This window comes from Hyperolius riggenbachi, chromosome 1 (genome assembly GCF_040937935.1).
Source record: "Hyperolius riggenbachi isolate aHypRig1 chromosome 1, aHypRig1.pri, whole genome shotgun sequence".
NCBI classification, from domain to species: Eukaryota; Metazoa; Chordata; class Amphibia; order Anura; family Hyperoliidae; genus Hyperolius; species Hyperolius riggenbachi.
In genome coordinates this window covers 240,884,678-240,912,514 of record NC_090646.1, presented here as the reverse complement: position 1 = coordinate 240,912,514, position 27,837 = coordinate 240,884,678, and the positions used below count along the sequence as shown (strand labels likewise).

At 43.3% G+C, this 27,837-nt stretch overlaps 1 protein-coding gene across 1 annotated transcript in view; it reads right to left on the bottom strand.

Moving 5' to 3' along the window:
• LOC137547362 (alcohol dehydrogenase 1-like) overlaps positions 1-27,837 on the bottom strand; it is a 141,135-nt gene that overhangs the window by 105,498 nt on the left and 7,800 nt on the right. Inside the window, exons 2-4 of the mRNA XM_068270888.1 lie at positions 8,658-8,759; positions 4,462-4,603; positions 2,051-2,138 (exon numbers count right to left, since the gene is read on the bottom strand). Of these exons, the coding sequence (XP_068126989.1) occupies positions 2,051-2,138; positions 4,462-4,603; positions 8,658-8,759 (332 nt within the window). The remainder of the gene's footprint in view (positions 1-2,050; positions 2,139-4,461; positions 4,604-8,657; positions 8,760-27,837) is intronic.

Below are 27,837 nucleotides of genomic sequence, written 5' to 3'. Positions count from 1 at the left end.
TCTCTCCCTATCCCTAACCCCTAGACCCCCCTTTGTGTAAATATACATAGTTTAATACATTTTATATATTTCAAATATTGTACTGTAACTATACCTAAGCCTACTCTCATACAGAACCATCCCTGTACCTATCCCTAACCCCTAGACCCCCGTGGTGGTGCCTAATCCTAACCACCCCCCTGTTGGTGTTTAATTCTAACCAACTACCTGGTGGTGCCTAAAGGTCCGTACTGGAGGCAACGACGGGTCCGTCGTCACCTCCCGCTGGGTGGGCGTTCCAACGACAGTCCGGCGTGTGTACACACTGTCGGCGGACTGATACGGCTGTTTCTGAGCGATCCGCCGGGCATTTCTGAGGGAATTGAAAACCGCTCTGAAAACTGCTAGATCAGAGCGGTTTTCCAAGCATTTTTGTTACAGAAGCTGTTCAGTAACAGCTTTACTGTAACAATATATGAAGTCTGCTGCACAAAAACTCTTCAAAAAATGTTAAGCATGTTTAGAAAACCTCCCTAAACATGCATAGAATTGCTCTGAAAATCTGCTTCAAAAACCTCTAGCATTTTGCGGATCTGCTAGAGGTTTTTGGTGTGCACTGGCCCTGAGAGTGAGTTGTTAATGCCAGTGAGATGCTTATATATATAAAACAAACTGCAGGAAGCAACACTGGATAATTGGTTGTTACCTATGTTACATACGTTTAGTGACCGATAACTCATGTAAAACGGACAATTCCTGCCTTATTTGCATAATGCACTTACACTTTCTGCACAAGGCTCATAAGGCAATTTGCATAGTTCGTTCATGAAGGTTAGTGAACTGAATAAACCCTACAGTAAAGTCTTGACAAGTTAAATTTAAAAGAAATGACAGTCCCTCTTTATAACTGATTTGATTGTGTAACTAGAGCTGTGTTGCAAATTTTCTTTTGTTAACAATGGTAACACAAAGTTGTAAAAGCACAAAGCAATACTGATGGTGATGGAATGATGGAATGTATTAGGTGGTTTTGTGCTATACTATGCAGACAAGCAGCAAAGCGGCTCAGTTCCTGGTGCATCATGGTTCATTTGCAAATAAATTTGCAAACAAATAACAATACACCCCACAGTGCTCTACAACACAGCCACTCATTATCTAGAATAGAAAAAGCAGGATCTTCTAGATTCCAGATTGTAATGGCATCATATAGGATGTCTGCCATCACAAATACAGTTCCCTACTTGTCTCCCATTGCTGATTGGCTGCTGGTATGGCCCAAGGCATTATGAGATAGGCCTACAGCAAGCACCACTTTTATTCTGTTTTAGATTTTCAGAACTGAACTGCTTATATTCACGACACACGTGAGTTTAACATGAATCCAAGAGACTTTTTTGAGCATGAGGTTTCCATATATTCTGACTGAGTGGATTATACCACTATACTAAGAAGAATGATGCTGGTTGTGAGTACAGTCACCTTTCTATATGGGGTAAGGTACTTTATGAGATATACTATAGGCACTGTAGGCATGTGCCTACAGGTGCCTGATGATGGAAAGGCGGCTCACTTCCCTCCCCTAGTGCCTCCCTCCCTCCTTCCCTATGCAGAGTCCTGATGAGAGCATAAATGAGAGGTTACTTACCCAGCTCTCGGCATTCCACTGCACACTACTTAATACTGAGGGTACCTCTGATTACATAATGCTAAGGGACACCTAGCTACCTATGATGGGCAAGGGAAGTAAGGGAGAAGTGACAGCCATTACACTTGCAGTGCGGTTCGGTTGGGGGTTGTAGGTCCATCGAGGGCGAAGTCTAGAGTGCCAGGACATCTGTGCCTATAGGCTCCTGTGATGTAAAGCCGGGCCTGATTTTATGCATGAGAGGTGATCAAACACAAAAAATAAAAAAAATGGTGTAATCCGATATATAAGATTTTAACTTTCCAACAGATGACTTGCACTGTAGAGTGCTTTGTCTAGACACATTTTTACTTCTGCTGCTGAACCAGAGACAAGTCCAACTGTATAGGCCCCAATGGTTGAAATAAGAGCTAAACAACTTACTCATTTTTTTCACAGAAGTTGCTGCCTTCATGCAAGCAGGCTTTACACTTCCTACACATTGGACTGCACACTGCGAGAACATGATCTCCTATTGGAAAGAAAGATTCAAACAGTAAGCGTCTTGTGATGGGTATCATCTTACTTGGAAATTAAAACTGAGTTCAAGAGGGATAAATGCTTCCTGAATGATAAACTGCCTTACAATTTAGTTCCAAGTGAATTAAAATCTGCTTGCATTTCTGTAACCGCTAGCAATTACAACTTTATCTTGCTTTGGGTGGGCCCACAAGCCTTGTATGCGGCTCTTACATAACAGTATTCGTTAAATTGGGTAATTTTTATTCCTATTTTGGGTGCTTAAAGAGAAACTCCAACCTAGAATTGAACTTTATCCCAATCAGTAGCTGATACCCCCTTTTACATGAGAAATATAATGCTTTTCACAAACAGACCATCAGGGGGCGCTGTATGACTGATTTTGTGCTGAAACCCCTCCCACAAGAAGCTCTGAGTACCGCGGTACTCTGGGCAAACTGCCACAATGTAACAATGTTCACAGACAGGAATTAGCTGTTTACAGCTGTCTCTAACAGCCAAAACAGCTAGGAGCAGCTACATAACCTGCCCACAGTAAAAATGTCACCATGTAATAAATGTCAGAATGTAAATCAGGGAGAGAAAAGATTTTACAATGAGCAAACACTGACTAAATCATTTATACATAATTATGGTAAAAAATGAAGCACTTTTTTTACTACATTATTTTCACTGGAGTTCCTCTTTAAGGGATTTGTGCAATAAGCGGGGTTAAAGAAGAACTGCGGTGAAAATGACTTTCATGTTTACAATAATTATTAATAAATGATTTAGTCAGTGTGTGTCCAAAGTAAAATCTTTCCTCCCCCTGATTCGCATTCTGAAATTTATCACATGATGACATTTTTACTGCTGGCAAGTGATGTACATGGAAGGAGATGCTGCTTTTTTGGCAGTTTGAAACAGCTGTTATTTCCCACAATGCAACAAGGCTCCCATAGTGTGATGTCAGTACCTAGGTGCTGACATCACACTGTGGGAGGGGTTACACCACAATATCAGCCATACAAAGCCCCCGGATGTTCTTTTGGGGAAAAGGTAATAAGTTCTCATGGTAAAGGAGGTATCAGCTACTGATTGGGATGAAGTGCAATCATTGGTTACAGTTCCTCTTTAAGCAGAATTCCATGTGTAAAGTCTTGTCACATGATTGATGAGTAGAGTGTAATGCATTGCATGAAATGTATTGCATTCTGCTATATTTATCATGCAGTAAGACTTTACTCATGTAATTCTACTTAATGCAGTTTAATGCATTCACCCACAAATGATTGCTAAAAGTATTACTGTGTTGACTTAATTCATCATGTATGCATGGTTTGCATGCTTGCTTTCCTAATCCCAGAAAAGGTAAACAGAGCACATCTAAGAAATAATAAAATCCAAAAACTCAACATCACTATTATTTTATCTTAGAGAAGCTCAACATAACTCATGTCTGGGGGTTCCCTCAGTTCTCTTTGATGGATCGAATTTCCCTAACCCCTCTACCTGCTAATTGTTTTGCATTTCAAGTGACCCCATTACTAATATACTGGAGAACATATGAACAGCTGTCAGAAGTTCATAATAAAGATATATCCCCAAGCAATACGAACAGAAACTGGTAAAAAAATGTGAGACTCCGGTGTTTGTGAGTCTGCCTTGCTCCACTGAGAGAGCATGCATACATAATCAACTTCAGACAGGAGAATTGATAATAATAATAATAATAATTATAATAATATGATTTTGAATCCTTTCATGCTTGATGGTATTTAATTTCTACCTCTGATTTTTTCCTTCTTAAAATAAAGTATTTGAAATTATTCAGCTTTTCTCCCATAATGCATCAATTTAGGGCCGGTGCTCTCATAAGAGCACCTTAGCCAATTGCCTCAGTGCCCCCAGCACTGCCCCCAGCAGTCCCCTCAACTTTTGCCCCGGGGCCCATAGCAACTCACCTGTCCCAGCTGGTGTGCTGCTTTATTAGTCCGTGGTCCCTGTCTTCATCCTTCATCCCCTGGGAGCACAATAAAGTTGGGGGGATTTGGGGCCAGATGATTCAGGGGCCCTGGGGGGTGAATTTGCTGCTGGGAACTTTGGAAGGCAGGTGGTGTCAAGGGGAAGGGGGCAGATTAATTTTGCCATGGGGCCCCATTGTAGCTAGAACCGGCCCTGGGTTGATGTGTAATGTATAACCAACTGGCAGCCAGTTAGACTTGACCCCTAAAGCTGTCAGAAATATTTATAGACGAACCCTTATCAAGAGCTGTATGGACTCTGATTTCAGGGGAAAAAAATTGTCAGCTCAGTTTAATGTTCTTTATAGTTACCTGGTTTAACCTTAGTTACTCCTTCTCCAACACTCTCAACAATTCCAGCTCCTTCATGGCCCAAAATAATGGGAACATTTAAGCTGGCCATCCCTCCTTTCAAGGCATGGTCATCAGTGTGGCAAATACCAGTGGCACAGATCTAGAAATAAATTAAAAACTTTTAACATGAATCATTCATACCAAAGTAGTTACCATAATACATTTCTAGACATGTTTAAGATACTTTTTTGTTATTATTTATCTCTATGTATGTATATATATATATATATATATATATATATATATGTATATATTCGTAAGTAGAGGTTATGATTATTTTATTGCTGCAGTAAGACTCTTTAGTCTGAAATAGGAACTGTAACCAAAGTAACATAATGCATAGAATTGTTTCTTGTTTTAAAATATTAATTTATGAATGATTTAGTCACTGTTTGTCCATCGTAAAATGGGCGGCAACATCTTTACTGGCAAGTGATCTCTGCAGAATGTTCGTTTTCCGAATGTTCTAAAGACAGTACAAATAACATAGCTAGTCTCCCAGAATGCTCTCATGGGGGTGGGGGGATAAATACCAATATACAGCAATACACAGCTGTAGGGAGTGTTTCTGCTGCTGAAACCATGATATTTATAGTAAAAGTGGGTATCCTGAATAATTTACAGCATTCTATTATATGTTGTTACATTTCCTGTTATGCCGTTTAGCAGCTAAATAAAGTAAAACTTTATTTGACTGCAGGGCCCATTTTTTCCTACCGCTGGGGAATATGCTTTCCCGTTACCTGTCCGGATGGCTGGATCGGCTTCTTCCTTCACCCAACGGCAATGTAACTGTAATGATCCGCTCAGCTGCCTGCGCAGGCAGGCAGCTTTTAGACCACTGTTCAGGTCTGCATTCTGCAGGTCTCTGGAAAAGAGACCTTTTGTCAGTTTTGCAGCTTGCTGCTACTGAGGAATTTGCATACGTTTGTCATGCAAATTGCCTAGCCACATCCTTTGTAGGCTTGCTCTATATATACCATGTGATTCCACAGTACTTCGCTGGTCATAAGGGTTTGTCCTGTGAAACACTCCTGGAATGTCAGCCATGCTTATTGTTTAAAGATTAGCTTAGAGTAATTCTGGGGACTGCACTTGGCATCCTTGCTAGAGCAGTCAGGATTGTATTATTTGTATTGCCTGTACTGTCTGTCTGTGGGGTGCTAACCAGAGCAGCGGTTGTTACTGGTAGGCCCTTCTGTTCATCTGTCTGTCGTACTTGGATCGCACTTGCTCTGGCGGAAAGAGCAGTGGATCCAACTCGCTCTGTTTCTATACTTGGATCACACTCGCTCAGGCGGAAAGAGCAGTGGATCCTGCTAAGCTCTCTTGCTATACTTGGATCACACTTGCTCTGGCAGAAAGAGCAGTTTATCCTGCTAGCTCCGTTGCCTTACTTGGATTGCACTCGCTCTGGCGGAAAGAGCAGTGGATCGTATCTCTCACTTATTCCTGTTTTCGTGTATCTGTCTTGTCTGATACAGACGCTTGCTGGAGGCTCGGTGAGGTAACCGTTAAGCAAGCGCTCGCGTCCTCTGTTTCGTGTTTGTCTGTCGGTGGTTAGTTAGGCGTGCTTGTCTCTGTTGTGCATAACATGCGGAGACCGTGTGGTAAACACGTTCGCTGTTGCAAATGAGTGCGGTGTTCGCGTTTAGTTAGCGTTTGTTATTTTCCTTATCTTCTCATTATATGATTTGCTGTGCCTTTGCTACTCTCGTGCCCTGTCTTGCTTAGCCTTGTGTCACCTCTGGCAATCGCCTCTCTCGCGATTGCATTCATACTTTGTTTCTGCTGTTGTGTGTGCACCGTCGCGGGTTGGCGACTAGATTGGTGCACATACATACATTCTGTCCCTGTGCTCATTCTCATTCACAATCGCTCCCCTTGCGATTGCATTCTCACTTGGTTTCCTCTGTTGTGTGTCTACCGTCACAGGTTGGCGGCTAGATTGGTGGACATACATACATTCCTCATCTGTGCTTATTCTGTCTTGTGTCGCTGTTAGCAATCGCCATCTCTTGTGATTACCTTCTCACCTGATCTTCATGGTTGTGTGTTCATCGTCGCAGGGTGGCGACTAGATTGGTGGACACACATACCCTCTGTCGCTTTGATCTCTCTCTTTCAGGGCTATCTTGCCCTGCGTTTCTTCCCTTCGTACAATTCCTGTCTGGCGCCTGTGGCAGGGCAGAGGAGCTGTTTCTCTGCACTCCACAGCTCCACCTGCCGACAGGAATTTCCCTCTATAGGTGCGTTGCACCTTTTGCTGGGTTCTCTCAAATTATACGCTTGAGGAGGATTTCCGCAGTGTCAGCGCACGTCCTGTGCGCTGATCACGGAGAGAATTCCACAATCGTTACAGTAACCCTGACATGTTTTCTCAGTTCCAATCGCATGATATGACGTGATCGGATCCAGGAGACCATGTCAGTGTTACAGCGCCATGTGGTGGTGGAAGAGGAGTGATGGAAGAGTCTCTTCCATCTCTTCCAAAACCCCTCTTTTTCCATTGGGTGGTGCTGTAACACTGACATGGTCTCCTGAATCCCGATCACAGACATGTCATATCATGTGATCGGACGTGATCAGGACCCAGAAGACCTGTTGGTAGTTCAAAGTGGAGGAAGGGTAGAAACCGTCCGGAACAGGTAAACGTAACTGCTCTCTGCCACCCGCTTCTTTGGCTGCACTATGCAGCCAAACAAGATATGTCGACAGAGGTTTCAAATGGTAGCAGGAAAAAAGGGCGCCAGTGGCTAGTGGACAAAAAGGACTCTAATGCATGTATCGCTAATACGGCGTCCAAAGCAGAAAAAATGGTTAGGGATAAATACCGTTTTCAACATTAAAGTTTATCAAATATGTATCGTTTTAGGAACTTGCAACGTTATATTTTTTGTCATATTTTTTCATTTGTATGTACAGAATTTACATGATCAAATATGTTATCGTTTCTTTGTGTTTAAGGGTGTTTGTGCTGGGGGAGTGGTTAGGGTTAGGCACCACCACAGGGGGTGGTTAGGGTTAGGCACCACCTGGGGGGGGGGGTTAGTGTTAAGCAATACACCGGGGGTGGAGGTGGTTAGGGTTATGCACCACCAGGGGGGTTAGGTACCACCGGGGGGGGGGGGGGGAAGGATAGGTTTAGGCACCACTGGGGGTTGGCTAGGGTTAGGCACCACTGGGGAGGTGGTTAGGATTAGGCACTACTGGGGGGTGGTTAGGGTTAGGCACCACCGGGGTGGTTAGGGTTAGGCACCACCAGGGGAGGGTTCTGTGTTAGAGTAGGGTTAGGTTAAGCTGTATCGTTGAATTATGAAACGATTTTTAAAGCTAATATCTTTTAGTTTTCTTCTCCCATCTTTTATAAAACGGTATTTATTGTTAACAAATTTCATTAACAATGATTATTGTTATTGAGATTTTGTTATCCAGCTGCGCCAATTTGTTATCCAGCCGTACTCGTTTTTTCTGGCTTCCTTTTTTCATGCTTCCCTAAAAATTTTGTTAGAGCCTGCAAATGGTTTAATATCTGATGACTACATCCTGTTGCACTGTACATTTATCTATAACATGTTTTGAGGCAGTTAATATAGAAATAGATAATTTCTCTATTTATTATTTTCTCTTTTTATTAACTATGTTTGTAAAATAAAAAAAATAAAAAAAGTCATTATTATTATTTTACAGCTATTTTTACTATAGCAAAAATGGGGCAGACTAATATTTAAAGAGAGCCAGAGGGGGTCTCCATAAAATAAAAAATAAAGTAGGCTACTTGATCCAGAGGGCTAAGCAGATCAAGTAGCCTCAAAAACCGACGCTCCCTGGCGCTCCTTTGGCCGCAATGGCTCACTTTCACTTTCGTGACCTCTGGGTACGACACTGGGAGGAGCGATTCATCCTCTCACCCGTGCAGGGAGGCTGGGGAGTGGCAGGAAGTGCGGCTAGGGAGAGAGAGCTGCACGGAGGTAGGGGGACACAGAGGCATGTCATGAGGCAGAGAACCTCCAGTGTCCCATCTGCCTCCCCCAAGAACCACCTCGGGTTTTCTTTAACTAGGACTTATGTATGCATTTAGTTTATGCTCAATTTTGCATTTAATATACTGTATATTTAAAATAGAAAAAAAATGCATATAATAAATATGTTACCTTAATTCGAATTTCATGGGCTTTTGGAGGAGCAACATCAATTGTTTCAACCTTAAATGGTTCATTGAGCTTATAGAGAATTGCTGCCTTGCATTGGATAACCTACAAAAAAAATTATAATTAATATAAAAATGGCGTTGAAAAGACAAGATGTAAAAAAAACTGTGAAGTAAAATACATCCTTACATCTCAAACGTCATCACAGTGGTTCACTAAATAATACAATTATGCACGTAAGGGTTATAAGAAGTGATAAATATAGTTGTATAAAAGTGTCATCTTGCTGTATTATACTTTATGTACCCATACATTTCTCGATTTACATCGGCATCAATATCCAGCCGGAGAGATTCTAATGATCGAATCTGACAGAGATCGATGGCACAGCATGGCCACCCAATCATCATTTAAAGGTGGTTGCACTGATAGTCATAGTGGGTGTGGTGTGATAGGAAGCAAAAGGGTTACATACAGGTAGAGATAGATCAGTCCACAAGTCATTAGTTCTTTTACTTCATGTAAGAAAACTTTTTCTGTAATTCCTAATTGTTACCCTTACATCAACTAATTGCAGACAGTTACCAAGTGATAGTACATGGAGATAGCTCCAAGAATCTGCCAATGTGCTAGCTATGTCCCTGCTCCATTGTGAGCTGTCAGATACATGAACAGTCATAAATATTGGATTCCAGAAGTCATCAACCATTTCTTGGCTTTGCAGTGCACTTTTGTTATGGCTCTGTGGATATAGCAAAGGACATGCACAAACCCCCCCGATAATTCTTCTGGAGACATTGACACTACCAGCCAATGCTGACATTGGTTTTTTTTGCCTATAGTTTATCATTGGCCACAGAAATTGAACTAATGCTTTTCATGTGGTGATGCTGAAATGCAATAGACTATGTTCATTTAAAAGATTTTTTTTTACCCAGACATTTCGATGACCAGATTGCTGTATAAGGCTTTGTACACCTATTAGATGGCTCTTAAACTATATATACACTAATGGATACTGTAGCCCGGAAGGGAGCTGGACTCCATCCCTCAGATGACAGTTTGGGGCCTCATGTTGTTCAGAGGTGTTACTAGCCTGCAGGCTAGCAATGCATTTTCTGCAAGGGGGGGAGGGGCAACAAATGGTGCATGAATAAGCAACTTCCTGGGAGTAGGGTGAGTTGGGTGAACAAGGTGCACAGAGATTGCTCAGACATCAGGGACTGATAATATTTAGGTGGCGCAAGGTGACTGCTGTATACACACTGGATTCACCCTGGATTCTTATCCAAGGAGGTCTTTATCAGCCACCAATGCCAAGTTTAATCCAGTGTATGTATCTTTAGCACTCCGCCCTGAACTGTCGCCCAAGGGATCGAGTCAAGAACAGGCAACAGTCCTCATAAGTGTGTACAAGGCTTAAGTGTCCCCCTTCTCCTGCTGTCTGACCTGTATTATTCTTCTACCCTCATTATAAATTGAGTCATGAGGAATGCTTACCTACAATTTCTTAAGGGTGTTATTTTTTTGTTTAAGCAAATCTCTCCACTCCTTACTCTGATAAACGTTCAGGACTTTTTTGATGCCTGAACAGAGTTGTGATAAACAATATACAAATAGTGATGAAGAAAACAGGAAATAAGCAGTCATACTCAATTCTCCCTTGGAGGTTTATCTGACTTGTGTAGTCTGCAATAATGATGAAATGTACTTTATTTGTGTTGCTTACAAAAAAGAAAATATAATTGGAAAATGTGCAAAAGAATTAGGAAAGCAGATAGTGTCCTTATGTTGTGTTCATTTCTACTGCAGCATGCCTTATATAATAGTTGTTCTTAAATAACCTCCGGCAGAGTCCTTGCCAGAAATATTCATAACAAATTAAAGCGTATACTGGCCTTCCCTTTCTCTAAGTTGTTTTTATGCCAGTGCGTACTAGCAAGTTGGCAGGAAACTCAGCTCAGCACTGAGTAAAAGGGTTTTTTGTTTCTGCATGTGTGGTGAATGCATTTAATCTCATACAGTCATCTGATAATAACAGCAATGGTAGATTGTATTTATTATTCTTACATAATCTGTGGGTTGTACTAAAGTTCCTGAGAAGTTTAAAATAAAGATCAAACTCTGTTCCAAGTATTATGCTTCAGTTTTCAAAAAGTATACTTAGTATGTAAACATAAAACATTTGATATCCAAATTAATATCAGCTTGTTAATAAATTAGCTGGACATGAGCATTAGAATGCATTTACCATATGGGTATAATCCAGTCCATGTTGCTTATGTCTACATTGTTGCCAACATTGAGGCAGGGAACACACTACATGCGTTTTTGCGCGTTTTGCCGCGAACGGCAAAACGCGCACGATTTTAGAGGCTATTGAAAATAATAGCCTAGCTCGGGAAACGCTGCGCCGCATGCGTTTGTGCGTGTTTGCGTTCGCGTTTTTTTCCGCGTTTTGTAGCCGCACAGTTTTCTGCTTTTTTCCGCACATTGCATGACTACATGCCATGCAAACGCAGAAACGCAGAAACGCACGCGGAAAAACGCACGCGTTAGACGCGACCGCAAAACCCGACGGAAACCTGGGAAACGCAGGGGAAAACGGCCCTGCAAGTGTGTTCCCTGCCTCAGTTTTCTGCGTTCAAATCGTGTATTATCCATCCATTGCCATCTGTTTCTATCCGCTTATACATAAAATGCATTATAGCCCCTTTTTAATGGCAGCACAAAAAACAGAAGGAAAACTGAGGACAGGGGTCAGAAAATTAATGAAAAGAAATGTAAGTAGACACCGATGGTGACTCTGTGTGACACCTGAAAGAAATTGAAAAAGAATGGATAAGGGTATTGTAAATAGTATTGCTGTTTGGATTGTAGCTGCAGCCAAATTCAGCCCAAAGAGGTTTTGGCTCACTGGATTCAGAGGGGGCAGCGACACAATCGAGGGAACCAGAAGGACCTGTCAGTATAATGGGGCCTAGAAAAAGCCCCGATTAAGTAAAAATCTGCATGGGGGGGGGGGGGGGGGAGGGAGGGGGGTCAATTCCAGTGGTGTTTTAACTGAAGAGGAGGTTTCTTCCTAAAGTGGTCCATCCTTACCATTGTTGTATTCTGAGTCTCTGACTCTGAACTAGTGTACAGATTGGATGTTTTTGCTCCACCATGACTTTGCTGGCTGCATGCTTGTTACAGGAATGTAAGTCAGAAACTACTGAGGCCCAGTTTGACTATGCCAACCATGCAAATGTCAAAAAGCAATAACCGAAACAACTACAAGTATATGCGTCTCTCAGTTCAAGTTTTTTTTAACTAGTTTGAATATTAATCTTTCTCTCACATACCTCACAGGTTACACCTTCCTCAGCTCAGGTAAACTCTTGCATTGCTCTACAACATAGGTTCTCAATGTGTAGTACGTGTACCCCAGGGGGTACTTCTTATGGTCCAAGGGGATACTCAGGCTTGATATACTTAACCAAGAATAACAAATTCAGAGTTTAATAAAATTATAAATCTTATTTAAACAACACCAAGTGTTTTAGCTAATTAAAAGCAATAGTAAATGCTTGGAAATGGTTTAGAACCAATTATCATGTACTAGGATTAAATATATATATTTGTCAAGGGGTACATGTGATAATGTTTACTATGTTGGGGGTACTTGGTGAGTACAGAGTTTTAATAGGGGTACATACCATACCAATAAAATGTTGAGAAACACTGCTCTACAACACAGGTGACCATACATTTCACTCAAATGCACATCACCTGCGTTGCGCTCCTTTGCAGTTCTGATGTCATTCAAGTTCACTGAAGTTGGACACAAAATGCATGCAATGCATGCAATGTCAGAAGACACTGATGCACAGTGACACTGAGTTTTTGAGGTCATTTGGACGGACTGCCCATCCAAATACGGACGAATGTCAACACTGACATTAAAGAGACTCCGTAACAAAAATTGCATCCTGTTTTTTATCATCCTACAAGTTCCAAAAGCTATTCTAATGTGTTCTGGCTTACTGCAGCACTTTCTACTATGACAGTCTCTGTAATAAATCAATGTATCTTTCCCTTGTCAGACTTGTCAGCCTGTGTCTGGAAGGCTGCCAAGTTCTTCAGTGTTGTGGTTCTGCTATGCACTCCCCCCTCAGGGGGGAAAGAAACACACAAATGATCTCTTGAGATTCAAAAGGAAGGGTGTATACAGCCTGCTTGTGTATGGATGTATTTTCTATGTGTGGACATACTGTACATCAACCTACTTCCTGTTTTGGTGGCCATTTTGTTTGTTTATAAACAAACTTTTTAAAACTGTTTTTAACCACTTTTAATGCGGCGGGGAGCGGCGAAATTGTGACAGAGGGTAATAGGAGATGTCCCCTAACGCACTGGTATGTTTACTTTTGTGCGATTTTAACAATACAGATTCTCTTTAAGGATGCACAGGAAAGAGAGGGTGTTTAGTTACTGCAGATGAGCAATGTTGAAGAGAAGCCTTGGTAATGTACTTGAGGGGGGTTGCAAGTAGTAGAAGGGATAAAGTAGTTTTAGACATCTAGGGTTATGCAAAAACTTGCTTGGATAGCTTACATTTGTATATACAGTATATAGAAAGGACAATGTATACTATTAAGGTAATTTACAGTCCGGTGTGAAAATCCAGCCAAGTAACTTGCTAAACTCCCAGGAAAGTTGATTCTAGAGGACTGTAGAGGCCTAGAAAGTCATGGGATTGTTGCCTGATTTGACAGCACTTGGACAGTAATCATGTAGGCAGAGTTTACAATTATTACAATTAGTGTTTTGCAATTGCAATTGCTTTTATATGTAAAGTATTGCAATGGCATCACGTTTGTGCATTTGTATGCGATTTTGCATTTGCGTTTCTTTTGCATTTTAAATTTGGACAGCATGTCTGCTTATTTTCGTGCACAATGTGTAACAGTGAATGGCCCCTTTTGTACATTAGTGACATTCACTGTTCATCAGAAGCCATCTGTCTTTCATTGTCAGTCAGAGGCACTTTAGCCCCTTGTTCCAAAGACAAATCTGGGTGACTGCTGATACTTAGGCACACTACATTGCCTGAGGAAGAGGGACAGTACCCATAAAATACGTTGTCTTATGTGTATCAATAAACATTATATCTACCTCATGTGGTTTGTTCCTTGAAGGAGGTAAGATCAAAATACTCTTTTTCTTATATATTGATATTTTAGACCAGTATAAACATAGGGCGTCTCCTACAGTTGTTTTTCTCAGTATCATTCTAACCCTTTGGGGTCTAGTATTGCAAACTTTGTCTTTTCAGTAATCCAAGGAGAGCGACTGACCAGTACCTGCACCGTCAGTCCTGGGACAAAGTAGGGAATGGTTTATTTTCCTGTAGGCTCTAACAGTGGTTGCAGGAGTGCAACTCCATCTTTATGAGTATCATGTACTAATTTAATCAAATCTCACTTATCCAAACTATACTACTGCTGTGCTCCTGGTCTCTCTCAATGAAGAATCTTGGAGGTTAAATCCTTAACCACCGAGAATTATTACACAGTCGTTCCTTCCCTGTCAGTCAGTGGCACATTAGCCCCTTGTTCCAACCTCAAATCTGGGCCTTTTTTTATTCAACACAATATGATATTTTATATGTGATTGCTGAAAGTTTGGTTTGTATACATATTTATACACAAAGTCTTTGCATCAGCGTAACTACTTCAGCCTTCAGTGTATTTTCACCTTATGCATCTGAGCAATTTTTACATTTCAGCACTCCCCCCATTAATTCGCCAATAACTTTATCACTACTTATCACATCTAAATGATCTATATCTTGTTTTTTCACCACCAATTAGGCTTTTTGGGGGTGATATTTGTTTTCAGTAATTACTTTATTTTCTATGCATTTTAAAGGGGAAAAAAAAGAGGGAAAACATGAAAAAATACACTTTCTCTCCAATTCAATCCCCTAAAGTTGTAAAATAAACAATGCTATTCTAGATAAAACACACACACATTTAATTTGCCCATTTGCCTGTCCTGGTAATCCCAACACTTAATTTATGTCTCTAGTGCAATGTATGGGGATAATATATCATTTGGAAATAAAGATGTATTTTTTCTGTGTTGTGTTTCTTGTTTTTACATTGTATCCTAGCAACAATTCCAAGCCCTGATTTGCAAAAATAACTGTAATATACCCTCGTGGCATAGATATTAAAAAATCCCTAATGTAGATTCCCTGATGTAACGATTTATGTATTCTGTCACTTTGTTTTATTTTTACAAGCTTTTTATTTTGGTACTGAATATATAAAAAAAATATTGCTTTTAATTCAGTTTGTCACTAAAAGTAATTCATAAGACATAGGCCTCAACCCAAAAAACACCCTAAATTCTATTCTACAACTTGTCACAGTTAAAAGGATACTCCACATATGGCATATGATAACTATCTGGGCATCTAGCATGCCATTAACGATGAAGTGTCCATGTGGCTTTGGACAGGCCATTTCTTTTCACAAAGTATTTTAGCACCATTCTTTGTTTGCATAGCCCCAGGAAAGTCTGGACAGCAGAAAAAGGCCACAAATGTCATCATTATGGAAAGCTAACAACCAGAGTTTTTATGTGACAGTGGCCCAACCTATGAAACACATCAAAATGTATTCTACAACTCATAATGATTAAAAAGAGGTCACATATAGATCATTTGATAACAAACTGGATGCACAGCAATCCATTATTCTCAAGGTGCCCCTTTTTTGCAATTCTTTTAGATAGGGACTGGTTAGTGTTAGGAACTGGTGGTGGGTGGTTAAAGTTAGGCGTAATTGAGAGGTGGTTAGGGTAAGACATAGTTAGTGATTAGTGAAGGATTCAGGTGAGAGTATGGTGGGTGATAGCAGAATATTGATTAAATTACCGATATTCTACTATAGTGAATAATAGAATATCTGTAAAATTACAGATAATCTATTAACGGTATTTCATGCCCATTACTGTCATTTTTGTGCCAATTTTTCCTTACAGTCTGATTATAGATATGCCCTGTTTATGATTAACACTAACTTTCCCCTATCTATGCCTAACCCCAGCCACCCCTACTGACTCCTAACACTAATCTTCCCCAATCTATACCTAACACTAATGGGTGCCGTCATAGGCATCCATGTAAAACGCTGCTTATAGCAGCTTTAACATTAAATTTGGGTGCCAGAGTCATCCGATAAAATAACAGGCACTGTGACCATCCGCTACAGGAACTGTAGCTATAAATAGCGGATGTCATGGCGATCGCAATATTTCTATTTATAGCGGCTATATTTATAGCAGCAGTTTCTATATATGGCAACACCCAAATTTAGGTGACCCCTCACAGCAGCTCCTGCCACCTCAGAACATTGATGTGAGGTAACAGAGAACTGCTGTGAGAGAGGCACAGTTAGAGACCACACTTGTGTCTGCGTTTTCCTACAGTCAATTTTTTGAGTCCTTTTTGTATTGTTGCGCATGAGTCATCCACCATAGACTGCCGGAATTGAACGTGCATTACGATTTCTTGTGGCAGGGAATCGTTTCTTTTACTTGTGCGAAATGCGGCCCAGAAAATGAATGTGCGCATCGCCATTTAAAACCATTATGTGCAAGTTTGCTTTGCGCCAAATCGCACGCACTTTTCAACAAAGCTTGACTATTTAACATTGTTACTTGTTTATGAATGATTACTGTTATTACTGGCTGTTATTCAAATAAAGGCTAACTACTGACGTGAAGATGGATTGGGGATCAGCGGGGAACAGCGATCGTTAACCGATCCATCTTCACTACCATGGTAAAAAAGGCACAAACGATCATTTAATTGTGTTAAAATTATCACGGCGGGCAACAGGGATCTGAGTGATCAGTGATCAGTCATGACTGTCGCAAATGCCGCTAAACATCGTTTAACTCATTTTTGTTAAACAATGTTTGCAATACCGCAAAAACAATAATTTATTGTGAAGAAGTCACCTGTCGCGAAAAAAACAATGCAAACCTCACAACGTGGGTACAGACCTTCAGACACACTGATTGGCAGGGTTGCTCAAATCTGAATTCGGGTGAAAGCCGGATAGTTGCTATCCGGATTTCACCCTGCCAATTACAATCAGCTGTGCGGGCTGGGCGGGGGGGGGGGGGGGGGGGGGGTCAGGCTTACCACTCTGACGTCTTCTTAGGTCCGTCCCTCAGTGCCTCCCATGATGCGTTCCACGCGGCGGTCAAGTGAGTACAAACACTTCCTCCTTCTGGGTTGAAGGAGGAAGTGTTTGTACTCACGTGACGCGCGTGGAACGCATCGTGGGAGGCGCCGAGGGACGGACCTAAGAAGAAGTCAGAGAGGTAAGCTTGACCCCCCGCCCAGCCCACACAGCTGATTGTAATTAGCAGGGTGAAATCCGGATAGCAACTATCCGGCTTTCACCCGAATTCGGATTTGAGCAACCCTGCTGATTGGTTCAGGGACCTCATGATCCCTTGCATCAATCCTTGCCTTGGGGGACATGAACACTTTTTTATTATTATTATTTGTTTTAACATAAAAAAAACATTTATTTTATGTTTTACTTTTTTTTTTCCAATGAACATTGTCTCTTTCAGAGACAGTGCTCATTAAAGGGACAGGTAGGACACTAATTCAGTGCCTGCAGTTACCCCGACTCTGGTGACTGAGAAGAAGATCCCAGGGTGCTTTCAGGTACAATGTTGGGAGCACAGAGGAGAACGGGGGGAGCATTAGGCATTGGCACAGGTGACAGTGTATGCCTGCTCCCCCTGTTTTCCATGTTTTTTTTTCAAATCTGGCATCCTTTAAGAGGTTATATGACATGGATAAAGAACTTTTATTAACCATATACAGGAAGAGCTTATAATGACTCATATATGCCCTTGCCAACATACTAATTATGTTGAGCACATATCATTATATGCAAGACTGAATACATTTATTTACAGTATATACTGTATGCCCTGCAGTTGCTAATGCTGTGCAAAATAAATGCACATAAGCTATTCATGTAATTTAAATAATTACCTGGCTGGAAACATACAGACACTGTAATGTAATGTAGTGTAATGTGAACTTCTAGGCAATGGATATGTGAGGACATGTAATTTATTTTCCCTGGTTGAACTTGGTGGACAGATGTATTTTGTTTTCAACCAAATTAACTATGGTATGTAATTATGAAAAGATTTTTACAATTGTCCATGATAAAAAAAAAAAAAAACATACTATTCAGTATTCCCCTTTTTTTGTTATGTATTTTATAACTTCAAATTATTCACCATTTTTCCATCCTCTTTAAAAGAAAAGCCAATGAAATTAATTGCTTGTGTTTGTGTAGTTTTTACAACAAAAAGGGTTACCTCCTTACTAAGTAAAACAAAATCAAAATTAATCCTTAAAGGACTACTGCAGGGGGTAGAGGTATAAAAGAGTTGAACTTACCGGGGCTTCTAATGGCCCCCCGCAGACGTCCTGTGCCCGCGCAGCCACTCATCGATGCTCCGGTCCCCGCCTCTGGTTCACTTCTGGAATTTCCAACTTTAAAGTCGGAAAACCACTGCACTAGCGTGGCCGTACCCTCGCTCCCGCTGATGTCACCAGGAGTGAATTGCGCAGTCCCAGTACAGTCTGAACCTGTGCAGTACGCTCTTGATGCGCAGACTGTACTGGGCCTGCGCAATGCACTCCTGGTGACATCAGTGGGAGTGAGGACACGGCTACACAGGCGCAGTGGTTTTCGGACTTTAAAGTCAGAAATTCTAGAACTGAAGTTGAGGTGGGGACTGGAGCATTGGTAAGTGGCTGCGCAGGCACAGGACGTCTGCGGGGGACCATTAGAAGCCCCGGGTAAGTTCAACTCTTTTTTCCCCTACCCCCTACAGTAGTACTTTAAGTAAACAACGCCACAAAGAAGAAAATAGCACAAACACACACACCCAAACATACATACACCACAAACATACTCACCCAAACAGACCCACACCGTAAACACACCCACAAAAACAGACACACACCACAAACACACCCAACCAAACAGACACACACCATGAACGTACCCACACAAACAGACACACACCACAAACACACCCACATAAACAGACACACACCATGAATTCACCCACACAAATATGCACAGACACAAACATACACATGCCATACAGATTCAAATACACATTCACACACATATATACTTACACTCCACAACAACAAGCACACACACACCACAAACACAGACACATCAAAAAGAGACAAACTTATAAGTGCGCACTGAAATGTACTTGCAAACATACAGCTACAGAACACACACATACCACACACACACACACACACATACACACAGCGCATACACATTCTCAAGCACACCTACACAAACATACATACAACTGCGTACATGTATACCCACACACCACACACATACACATACAGTATAAACAACTGCACACTCATATACCCACACACACAAAATATAAATACGTACAACTGCACACACATATACCCACACACCATACACATACCACGCACAAACATACACATACGTACAACTGCACACACATACAGGATCTTCTCAAAAAATTAGCATATTGTGATAAAGTTCATTATTTTCTGTAATGTACTGATAAACATTAGACTTTCATATATTTTAGATTCAAATACACACAACTGAAGTAGTTCAAGCCTTTTATTGTTTTAATATTGATGATTTTGGCATACAGCTCATGAAAACCCACATTTCCTATCTCAAAAAATTAGCATATTTTATCCGACCAATAAAACAAAAAAAGTCAACCTTCAAATAATTATGTTCAGTTATGCACTCAAGACTTGGTTGGGAATCCTTTTGCAGAAATGACTGCTTCAATGCGGCGTGGCATGGAGGCAATCAGCCTGTGGCACTGCTTAGGTGTTATGGAGGCCCAGGATGCTTCGATAGCGGCCTTGAGTGTTGAGTCTTGCCTCTCTCAACTTTCTCTTCACAATATCCCACAGATTCTCTATGGGGTTCAGGTCAGGAGAGTTGGCAGACCAATTGAGCACAGTAATACCATGGTCAGTAAACTATTTACCAGTGGTTTTGGCACTGTGAGCAGGTGCCAGGTCGTGCTGAAAAATGAAATCATCTCCATAAAGCTTTTCAGCAGATGGAAGCATGAACCCACTTTTGAACCAGAAACAGAGGCAGAAGTGCCTGACCTGGGCTACAGAGAAGCAGCACTGGACTGTTGCTCAGTGGTCCAAAGTACTTTTTTCGGATGAAAGCAACTTTTACATGTCATTCGGAAATCAAGGTGCCAGTGACTGGAGGAAGACTGGGGAGAGGGAAATGCCAAAATGCCTGAAGTCCAGTGTCAAGTACCCACAGTCAGTGATGGTCTGGGGTGCCATGTCAGCTGCTGGTTTTGGTCCACTGTGTTTTATCAAGTGCAGGGTCTATGCAGCTAGCAATCAGGAAATTTTGGAACACTTCACGCTTCCATCTGCTGAAAAGCTTTGTGGAGATGAAGATTTCATTTTCCAGCACGACCTGGCACCTGCTCACAGTGCCAAAACCACTGGTAAATGGTTTACTGACCATGGTATTACTGTGCTCAATTGGCCTGCCAACTCTCCTGACCTGAACCCCATAGAGAATCTGTGGGATATTGTGAAGAGAAAGTTGAGAGACGCAAGACCCAACACTCTGGATGAGCTTAAGGCCACTATTGAAGCATCCTGGGCCTCCATAACACCTGAGCAGTGCCACAGGCTGATTGCCTCCATGCCACGCCGCATTGAAGCAGTCATTTCTGCAAAAGGATTCCCAACCAAGTATTGAGTGCATAACTGAACATAATTATTTGAAGGTTGACTTTTTTTGTTTTAAAAACACTTTTCTTTTATTGGTTGGATGAAATATGCTAATTTTTTGAGATAGGAAATTTGGGTTTTCATAAGCTGTATGCCAAAATCATCAATATTAAAACAATAAAAAGCTTGAACTACTTCAGTTGTGTGTCATGAATTTAAAATATATGAAAGTCTAATGTTTATCAGTACATTACAAAAAATAATAAACTTTATCACAATATGCTAATTTTTTGAGAAGATCCTGTATACCCACACACCATATACACATCACACACAACCATCACACACAAACATACACATACGTACAACTGCACACACATGTATCCACACACATCACACACATAGATACTGTACGAACACATATATTAGCTCAGTGATCTGCAAACTTGGCTCTCCAGCTGTTAAGGAACTTCAGGTCCCACAATGCATTTGCCTTTATGAATCATGACTGTGGCTGTCAGACTCCTACAATGCATTGTGGGACTTGTAGTTCCTTAACAGCTGGAGAGCCAAGTTTGCAGAGCACTGTACTAGTTGATGGCCCATCATTGACATCAATAATTTGCATTGAAATGAACCAAATCTGATTGGCTGTGGCTCCAACCCATTTCTGAATTTGAACCCCAGTCACCCAAAGGTCAACTGTACCAGGTTTGAGGGTTGTGCCATTAACAGTGCAAGAATGACAGCAATTAAATATCCCCCTGGAAAATCAATAGGTTACATAGATACATAGTTATTTGGGTTGAAAAAAGACATACGTCCATCGAGTTCAACCAGAGAACAAAGTACAACACCAGCCTGCCACCTCACAAATAGAGATGTCGCGAACCTCCGATTTTCGGTTTGCGAACCGGGTTCGCGAACTTCCGCGGAAAGTTCGGTTCGCGGAAAAGTTCGCGAACCGCAATATACTTCAATGGGGAGGCGAACTTTGAAAAATAGAAAAAATTATGCTGGCCACAAAAGTGATGGAAAAGATGTTTCAAGGGGTCTACCACCTGGAGGGGGGCATGGCGGAGTGGGATACATGCCAAAAGTCCCGGGGAAAAATCTGGATGTGACGCAAAGCAGCGTTTTAAGGGCAGAAATCACATTGAATGCTAAATTGCAGGCCTAACGTGCTTTCAAACATCTTGCATGTGTATACATCAATCAGGGAGTGTAATTAGAGTACTGCTTCACACTGACACACCAAACTCACTGTGTAACGCACCGCAAACAGCTGTTTGTGTAGTGACGGCCATGCTGGACTACTGCGCAACATGGCGAGATTGCTCTTCCTCACTCAGTGATGTCAGGTAATGTGTGACTTCCTTCTCAACTTTCCATGGCATTGTTAAAAGCTTACGTTTTGTTTTTAAATTACATTTTCTACTTGCTGTGTACTTGTTCAGTACCGCTACAATGAGAATCCTGTGGAGGCGGGCAAGTCTGCCATTGTGACCCCGGGTAATGGCCGGGGAATGAGGGGTTTGAATCCGGTGTGGAGCCTGAGCAACGGCTACCACTACACATCCAAGGAGGGCAGCGGGCAGGCATGCACGCCCGCCCGCCCCGAGGTAGTGACCAAAAATAACAATACAGGAGGCGGACTTTCGAGGCCCTGCTGTGTATTTGAAATGAATGTACTTTAAATCCTTGAACGAGAACCAGTTATGGCGGGCAAAGATGACACCACATTCCTTTCACGAGAATCATATGGAGGCGGGCAAGTCTGCCATTTGTGACCCAGGGTAATGGCCGGGGAATGAGGGATGGAATCCGGTGTGGAGCCTGAGAAACGGCTATCACTACACATCGAAGGAGGGCATGCACGCCCGCCCCGAGGTAGTGACCAAAAATAACAATACAGGAGGCGGACTTTCGAGGCCCTGCTGTGTATTTGAAATGAATTAACTTTAAATCCTTTAACGGGAATCCGTTATGGAGGGCAAGTCTGCCATTGTCACCGCGGGGAATGAAGGTTGGTTTCCGGCCCGAAGTGGGAGCCTGCTGAGACCCATGCTGTAGCTGCCCTGACCGTGCTTTGCAGACCAGGCATCTGTGGTCAGATGGACCCTTGAGCCAGCGGAAGACAAACCAAGTCGAAAGCATTTGCCAAGAATGTTTTACGGAGGGCAAGTTTTTTTGCCCTTTTTTTAAATTGTTTAAAAATGATAGATGGTTGTATTTTTAAATTGTTTGAAAGTTTAGATGGTTGTATTTTTAAATTGTTTAAGTGTAGCCATTCTTCCTCCCCCCAGCCACGAACAATACCATGGGAACGTGGAGCAGCAGAAGCCCCCTGTGACGGCTGCCGCGGTTGTTCTCCGCGGCTTGTCTTTTGAGGGGTGCTGCTTTTCCTCAGGTGTTCTTGCCATAGCTGTTTGTGCCTTCTCTCCAGGTGCCTTCGTAAAGCACTTGTCCCTACGTGACAGTTGGCCTTTCCACGGCTCAATTTTTGCTGGCAGAGACACTAGATGGCTTTGCTCCGATCTGAGACACACACGTTAAAAAATTTCCAAACCGCTGAGCCCCCCTGGGCTGATGGCGCTACGGTGGCATCAGCAGCTGACGTTGAAGGGCATGTTGGCTGTCTGGCCATAGCGGGCGATACATGGCGCCGGACACTGCCCCCAGCTGTTTCTGAGGATGAGCTCCCTCTGCTTCTATCATGGAGTCGTCTCCTCCTAGTCCTCTCTGACTCCTCCTCTGAACTGTCCCCCTGGTCATCTCCTCTACCGGGAACATATGTGGTATCCATATAATCGTCATCATAATCCTCCTGGCCAGCTGCACTTTCCTCAGACACCTCCTCAACTGCACCAACTTCAGGTGTTTCATCAGCCCCCTCCACACACGTTACGTCCATACTATCGCCACCTAACTCAGACGTAGGAGGTGGTGTACCTGCGCCTTCTTCTTGTTGTTGCAGTAGTGGCTGTGAATCGGTGATTTCACCACCACCACCACCAAATAACTCCTGCGAAGTGTCAAATGCAGCGGATGTGGTGCTTGTTGTAGCGCTGGCGGCTGCGGGAGATGAGGTGTTCTGTGTTAAATACTCAATCATCTCCTCACGATTTTGGGAAGTGATGGCACGTGCCTTCTTCTGAGCACTGTATTTTGGGGCAGGTCCGCATGAAATCACAGCAACACCACCTTGCACAGACCTGCCGGTGCCTGGAGGCCTTCCTCTGGGTCTGCCTCTACCTCTTCCTCTACCTGGTTTGTCCATTTTGTCCATCTCAGGGGGATGCTAGGTATATGCAGTGAGCTGGGTTCACTGAACAGTAAAGGTACTAGGATGCAGTGAGGTGGGTTCACTCAACACAACAGGTAGTAGGTATATGCAGTGAGCTGGGTTCACTCAACACAAAGCTAGGTATGTGCAGTGATGAGGTGGGTTAAGTAAACACAACAGGTAGTAGGTGTATGCAGTGAGCTGGGTTCACTCAACACAACAGGTAGTAGGTATATGCAGTGAGCTGGGTTCACTCAACACTACAGGTAGTTATGTGCAGTGATGAGGTGGGTTAAGTAAACACAACAGGTAGTAGTAGGATGCAGTGAGCTGGGTTCACTCAACACAACAGGTAGTAGGTATATGCAGTGAGCTGGGTTCACTCAACACTACAGGTAGTTTTGTGCAGTGATGAGGTGGGTTAAGTAAACACAACAGGTAGTAGGTATATGCAGTGAGCTGGGTTCACTCAACACTACAGGTAGTTATGTGCAGTGCTGAGGTGGGTTAACCACTTCCCGACCGCCCACTACACAGGGGCGGCGGGGAAGTGGAGCCCTGCAGGACGGCCTCACCCACAGAGGCGGCGGTCCATTTAAGGGCATGGGCGGAGCGATCGCGTCATCCGTGACGCGATCCTCCGCCGGCGCCTGTCACCGCTCGCTCGCCGCAACATCCCGCCGGCTATACGGAAGCGCCGGCGGGATGTTAACCCCGCGATCGCCGCATACAAAGTGTATAATACACTTTGTAATGTTTACAAAGTGTATTATACAGGCTGCCTCCTGCCCTGGTGGTCCCAGTGTCCGAGGGACCACCAGGGCAGGCTGCAGCCACCCTAGTCTGCACCCAAGCACACTGATTTCTCCCCCCCCTGCCCCAGATCGCCCACAGCACCCATCAGACCCCCCCCCCTGCCCACCCCCCAGACCCCTGTTTGCACCCAATCACCCCCCTAATCACCCATCAATCACTCCCTGTCACTATCTGTCAACGCTATTTTTTTTTTTATCCCCCCCCCCTGCTCCCTGCCCCCTCCTGATCACCTCCACCCCTCAGATTCTCCCCAGACCCCCCCCCAGACCACCCCCCCCCCTGTTTACTGTATGCATCTATCCCCCTGATCACCTGTCAATCACCTGTCAATCACCTGTCAATCACCCGTCAATCACCCATCAATCACCCGTCAATCACCCCCTGACACTGCCACCCATCAATCAGCCCCTAACCTGCCCCTTGCGGGCAATCTGATCACCCACCCACACCAATAGATCGCCCACAGATCCGACATCAGATCACCTCCCAAATCCATTGTTTACATCTATTCTCTCCTCTAAACACCCACTAATTACCCATCAATCACCCATCAATCACCCCCTATCACCACTTGTCACTTTTACCTATCAGATCAGACCCTAATCTGCCCCTTGCGGGCACCCAATCACCCGCCCACACGCTCAGATTGCCCTCTGACCCCCCCTTATCAATTCACCAGTGCATTAATTACATCTGTTCTTCCCTGTAATAACCCACTGATCACCTGTCAATCACCTGCCAATCACCTGTCACCCATCAATCACCCCCTGTCACCCCCTGTCACTGCCACCCATCAATCAGCCCCTAACCTGCCCCTTGCGGGCAATCTGATCACCCACCCACACCATTAGATCGCCCGCAAACCCGCCGTCAGATTACCTCCCAAATGTATCGTTTACATCTGTTATCTTCTCTAAACACCCACTAATTACCCATCAATCACCCCCTATCACCACCTGTCACTGTTACCTATCAGATCAGACCCTAATCTGCCCCTTGCGGGCACCCAATCACCCGCCCACACGCTCAGATTGCCCTCAGACCCCCCCCCCCCCCCCTTATCAATTCGCCAGTGCATTAATTACATCTGTCCTTCCCTGTAATAACCCACTGATCACCTGTCAATCACCTGCCAATCACCTATCACCCATCAATCACCCCCTGTCACTGCCACCCAACAATCAGCCCCTAACCTGCCCCTTGCGGGCAATCTGATCACCCACCCACACCAATAGATCGCCCGCAGATCCGACATCAGATCACCACCCAAGCGCAGTGTTTCCATCTATTCTCTCCTCTAAACACCCACTAATTACCCATCAATCACCCATCAATCACTCCCTATCACCACCTGTCACTGTTACCTATCAGATCAGACCCTAATCTGCCCCTTGCGGGCACCCAATCGACCGCCTACACGCTCAGATTGCCCTCAGACCCCCCTTATCAATTCGCCAGTGCAATATTTACATCTGTTCTCCCCTGTAATAACCCACTGATTACCTGTCAATCACCTATCAATCACCCATCAATCACCCCCTGTCACTGCCACCCATCAATCACCCCCTGTCACTGCCACCCATCAATCACCCGCTGTCACTGCCACCCATCAATCAGCCCCTAACCTGCCCCTTGCGGGCAAACTGATCACCCACCCACACCAATAGATCGCCCGCAGATCCGACATCAGATCACCACCCAAGCGCAGTGTTTCCATCTATTCTCTACCCTAAACACCCACTAATTACCCATCAATCACCCCCTGTCACTGCTACCTATCAGATTAGACCCCTATCTGCCCCTAGGGCACTCAATCACCCGCCCACACCCTCAGAATGCCCTCAGACCCCAGCCCTGATCACCTCGCCAGTGCATTGCTTGCATCCATTCCCCCCTCTAATCACACCTTGAGACACCCATCAATCACCTCCTGTCACCCCCTAGCACACCTACCCATCAGATCAGGCCCCAATTTGCCCCGTGTGGGCTCCTGATCACTCGGCCAAACCCTCAGACCCCCTTCCGATCACCTCCCCAGTGCATGGATTGCATCTATTTTCCCCTCTAACCACCCCCTGAGACACCCATCAATCACCTCCTGTCACCCCCCTAGCACTCCTATCCATCAGATCAGGCCCAATACAACCTGTCATCTAAAAGGCCACCCTGCTTATGACCGGTTCCACAAAATTCGCCCCCTCATAGACCACCTGTCATCAAAATTTGCAGATGCTTATACCCCTGAACAGTCATTTTGAGACATTTGGTTTCCAGACTACTCACGGTTTTGGGCCTGTAAAATGCCAGGGCGGTATAGGAACCCCACAAGTGACCCCATTTTAGAAAAAAAAGACACCCCAAGGTATTATGTTAGGTGTATGACGAGTTCATAGAAGATTTAATTTTTTGTCAAAAGTTAGCGGAAATTAATTTTTATTGGTTTTTTTTCACAAAGTGTCATTTTTCACTAACTTGTGACAAAAAATAAAATCTTCTATGAACTCGCCATACACCTAACGGAATACCTTGGGGTGTCTTCTTTCTAAAATGGGGTCACTTGTGGGGTTCCTATACTGCCCTGGCATTTTAGGGGCCCTAAACCGCGAGGAGTAGTCTAGAAAACAAATGCTTCAAAATGACCTGTGAATAGGACGTTGGGCCCCTTAGCGCACCTAGGCTGCAAAAAAGTGTCACACATGTGGTACCGCCGTACTCAGGAAAAGTAGTATAATGTGTTTTGGGGTGTATTTTTACACATACCCATGCTGGGTGGGAGAAATTTCTATGTAAATGGACAATTGTGTGTAAAAAAATCAAACAATTGTCATTTACAGAGATATTTCTCCCACTTAGCATGGGTATGTGTAAAAATACACCCCAAAACGCATTATACTACTTCTCCTGAGTACAGCGGTACCACATGTGTGGCACTTTTTTACACCCTAAGTACGCTAAGGGGCCCAAAGTCCAATTTAGGATTTCACAGGTCATTTTGCGACATTTGGTTTCAAGACTACTCCTCACGGTTTAGGGCCCCTAAAATGCCAGGGCAGTATAGGAACCCCACAAATGACCCCATTCTAGAAAGAAGACACCCAAAGGTATTCCGTACGGAGTATGGTGAGTTCATAGAAGATTTTATTTTTTGTCACAAGTTAGCGGAAAATGACACTTTGTGAAAAAAAACTATTAAAATCAATTTCCGCTAACTTGTGACAAAAAAATAAAATCTTCTATGAACTCACCAT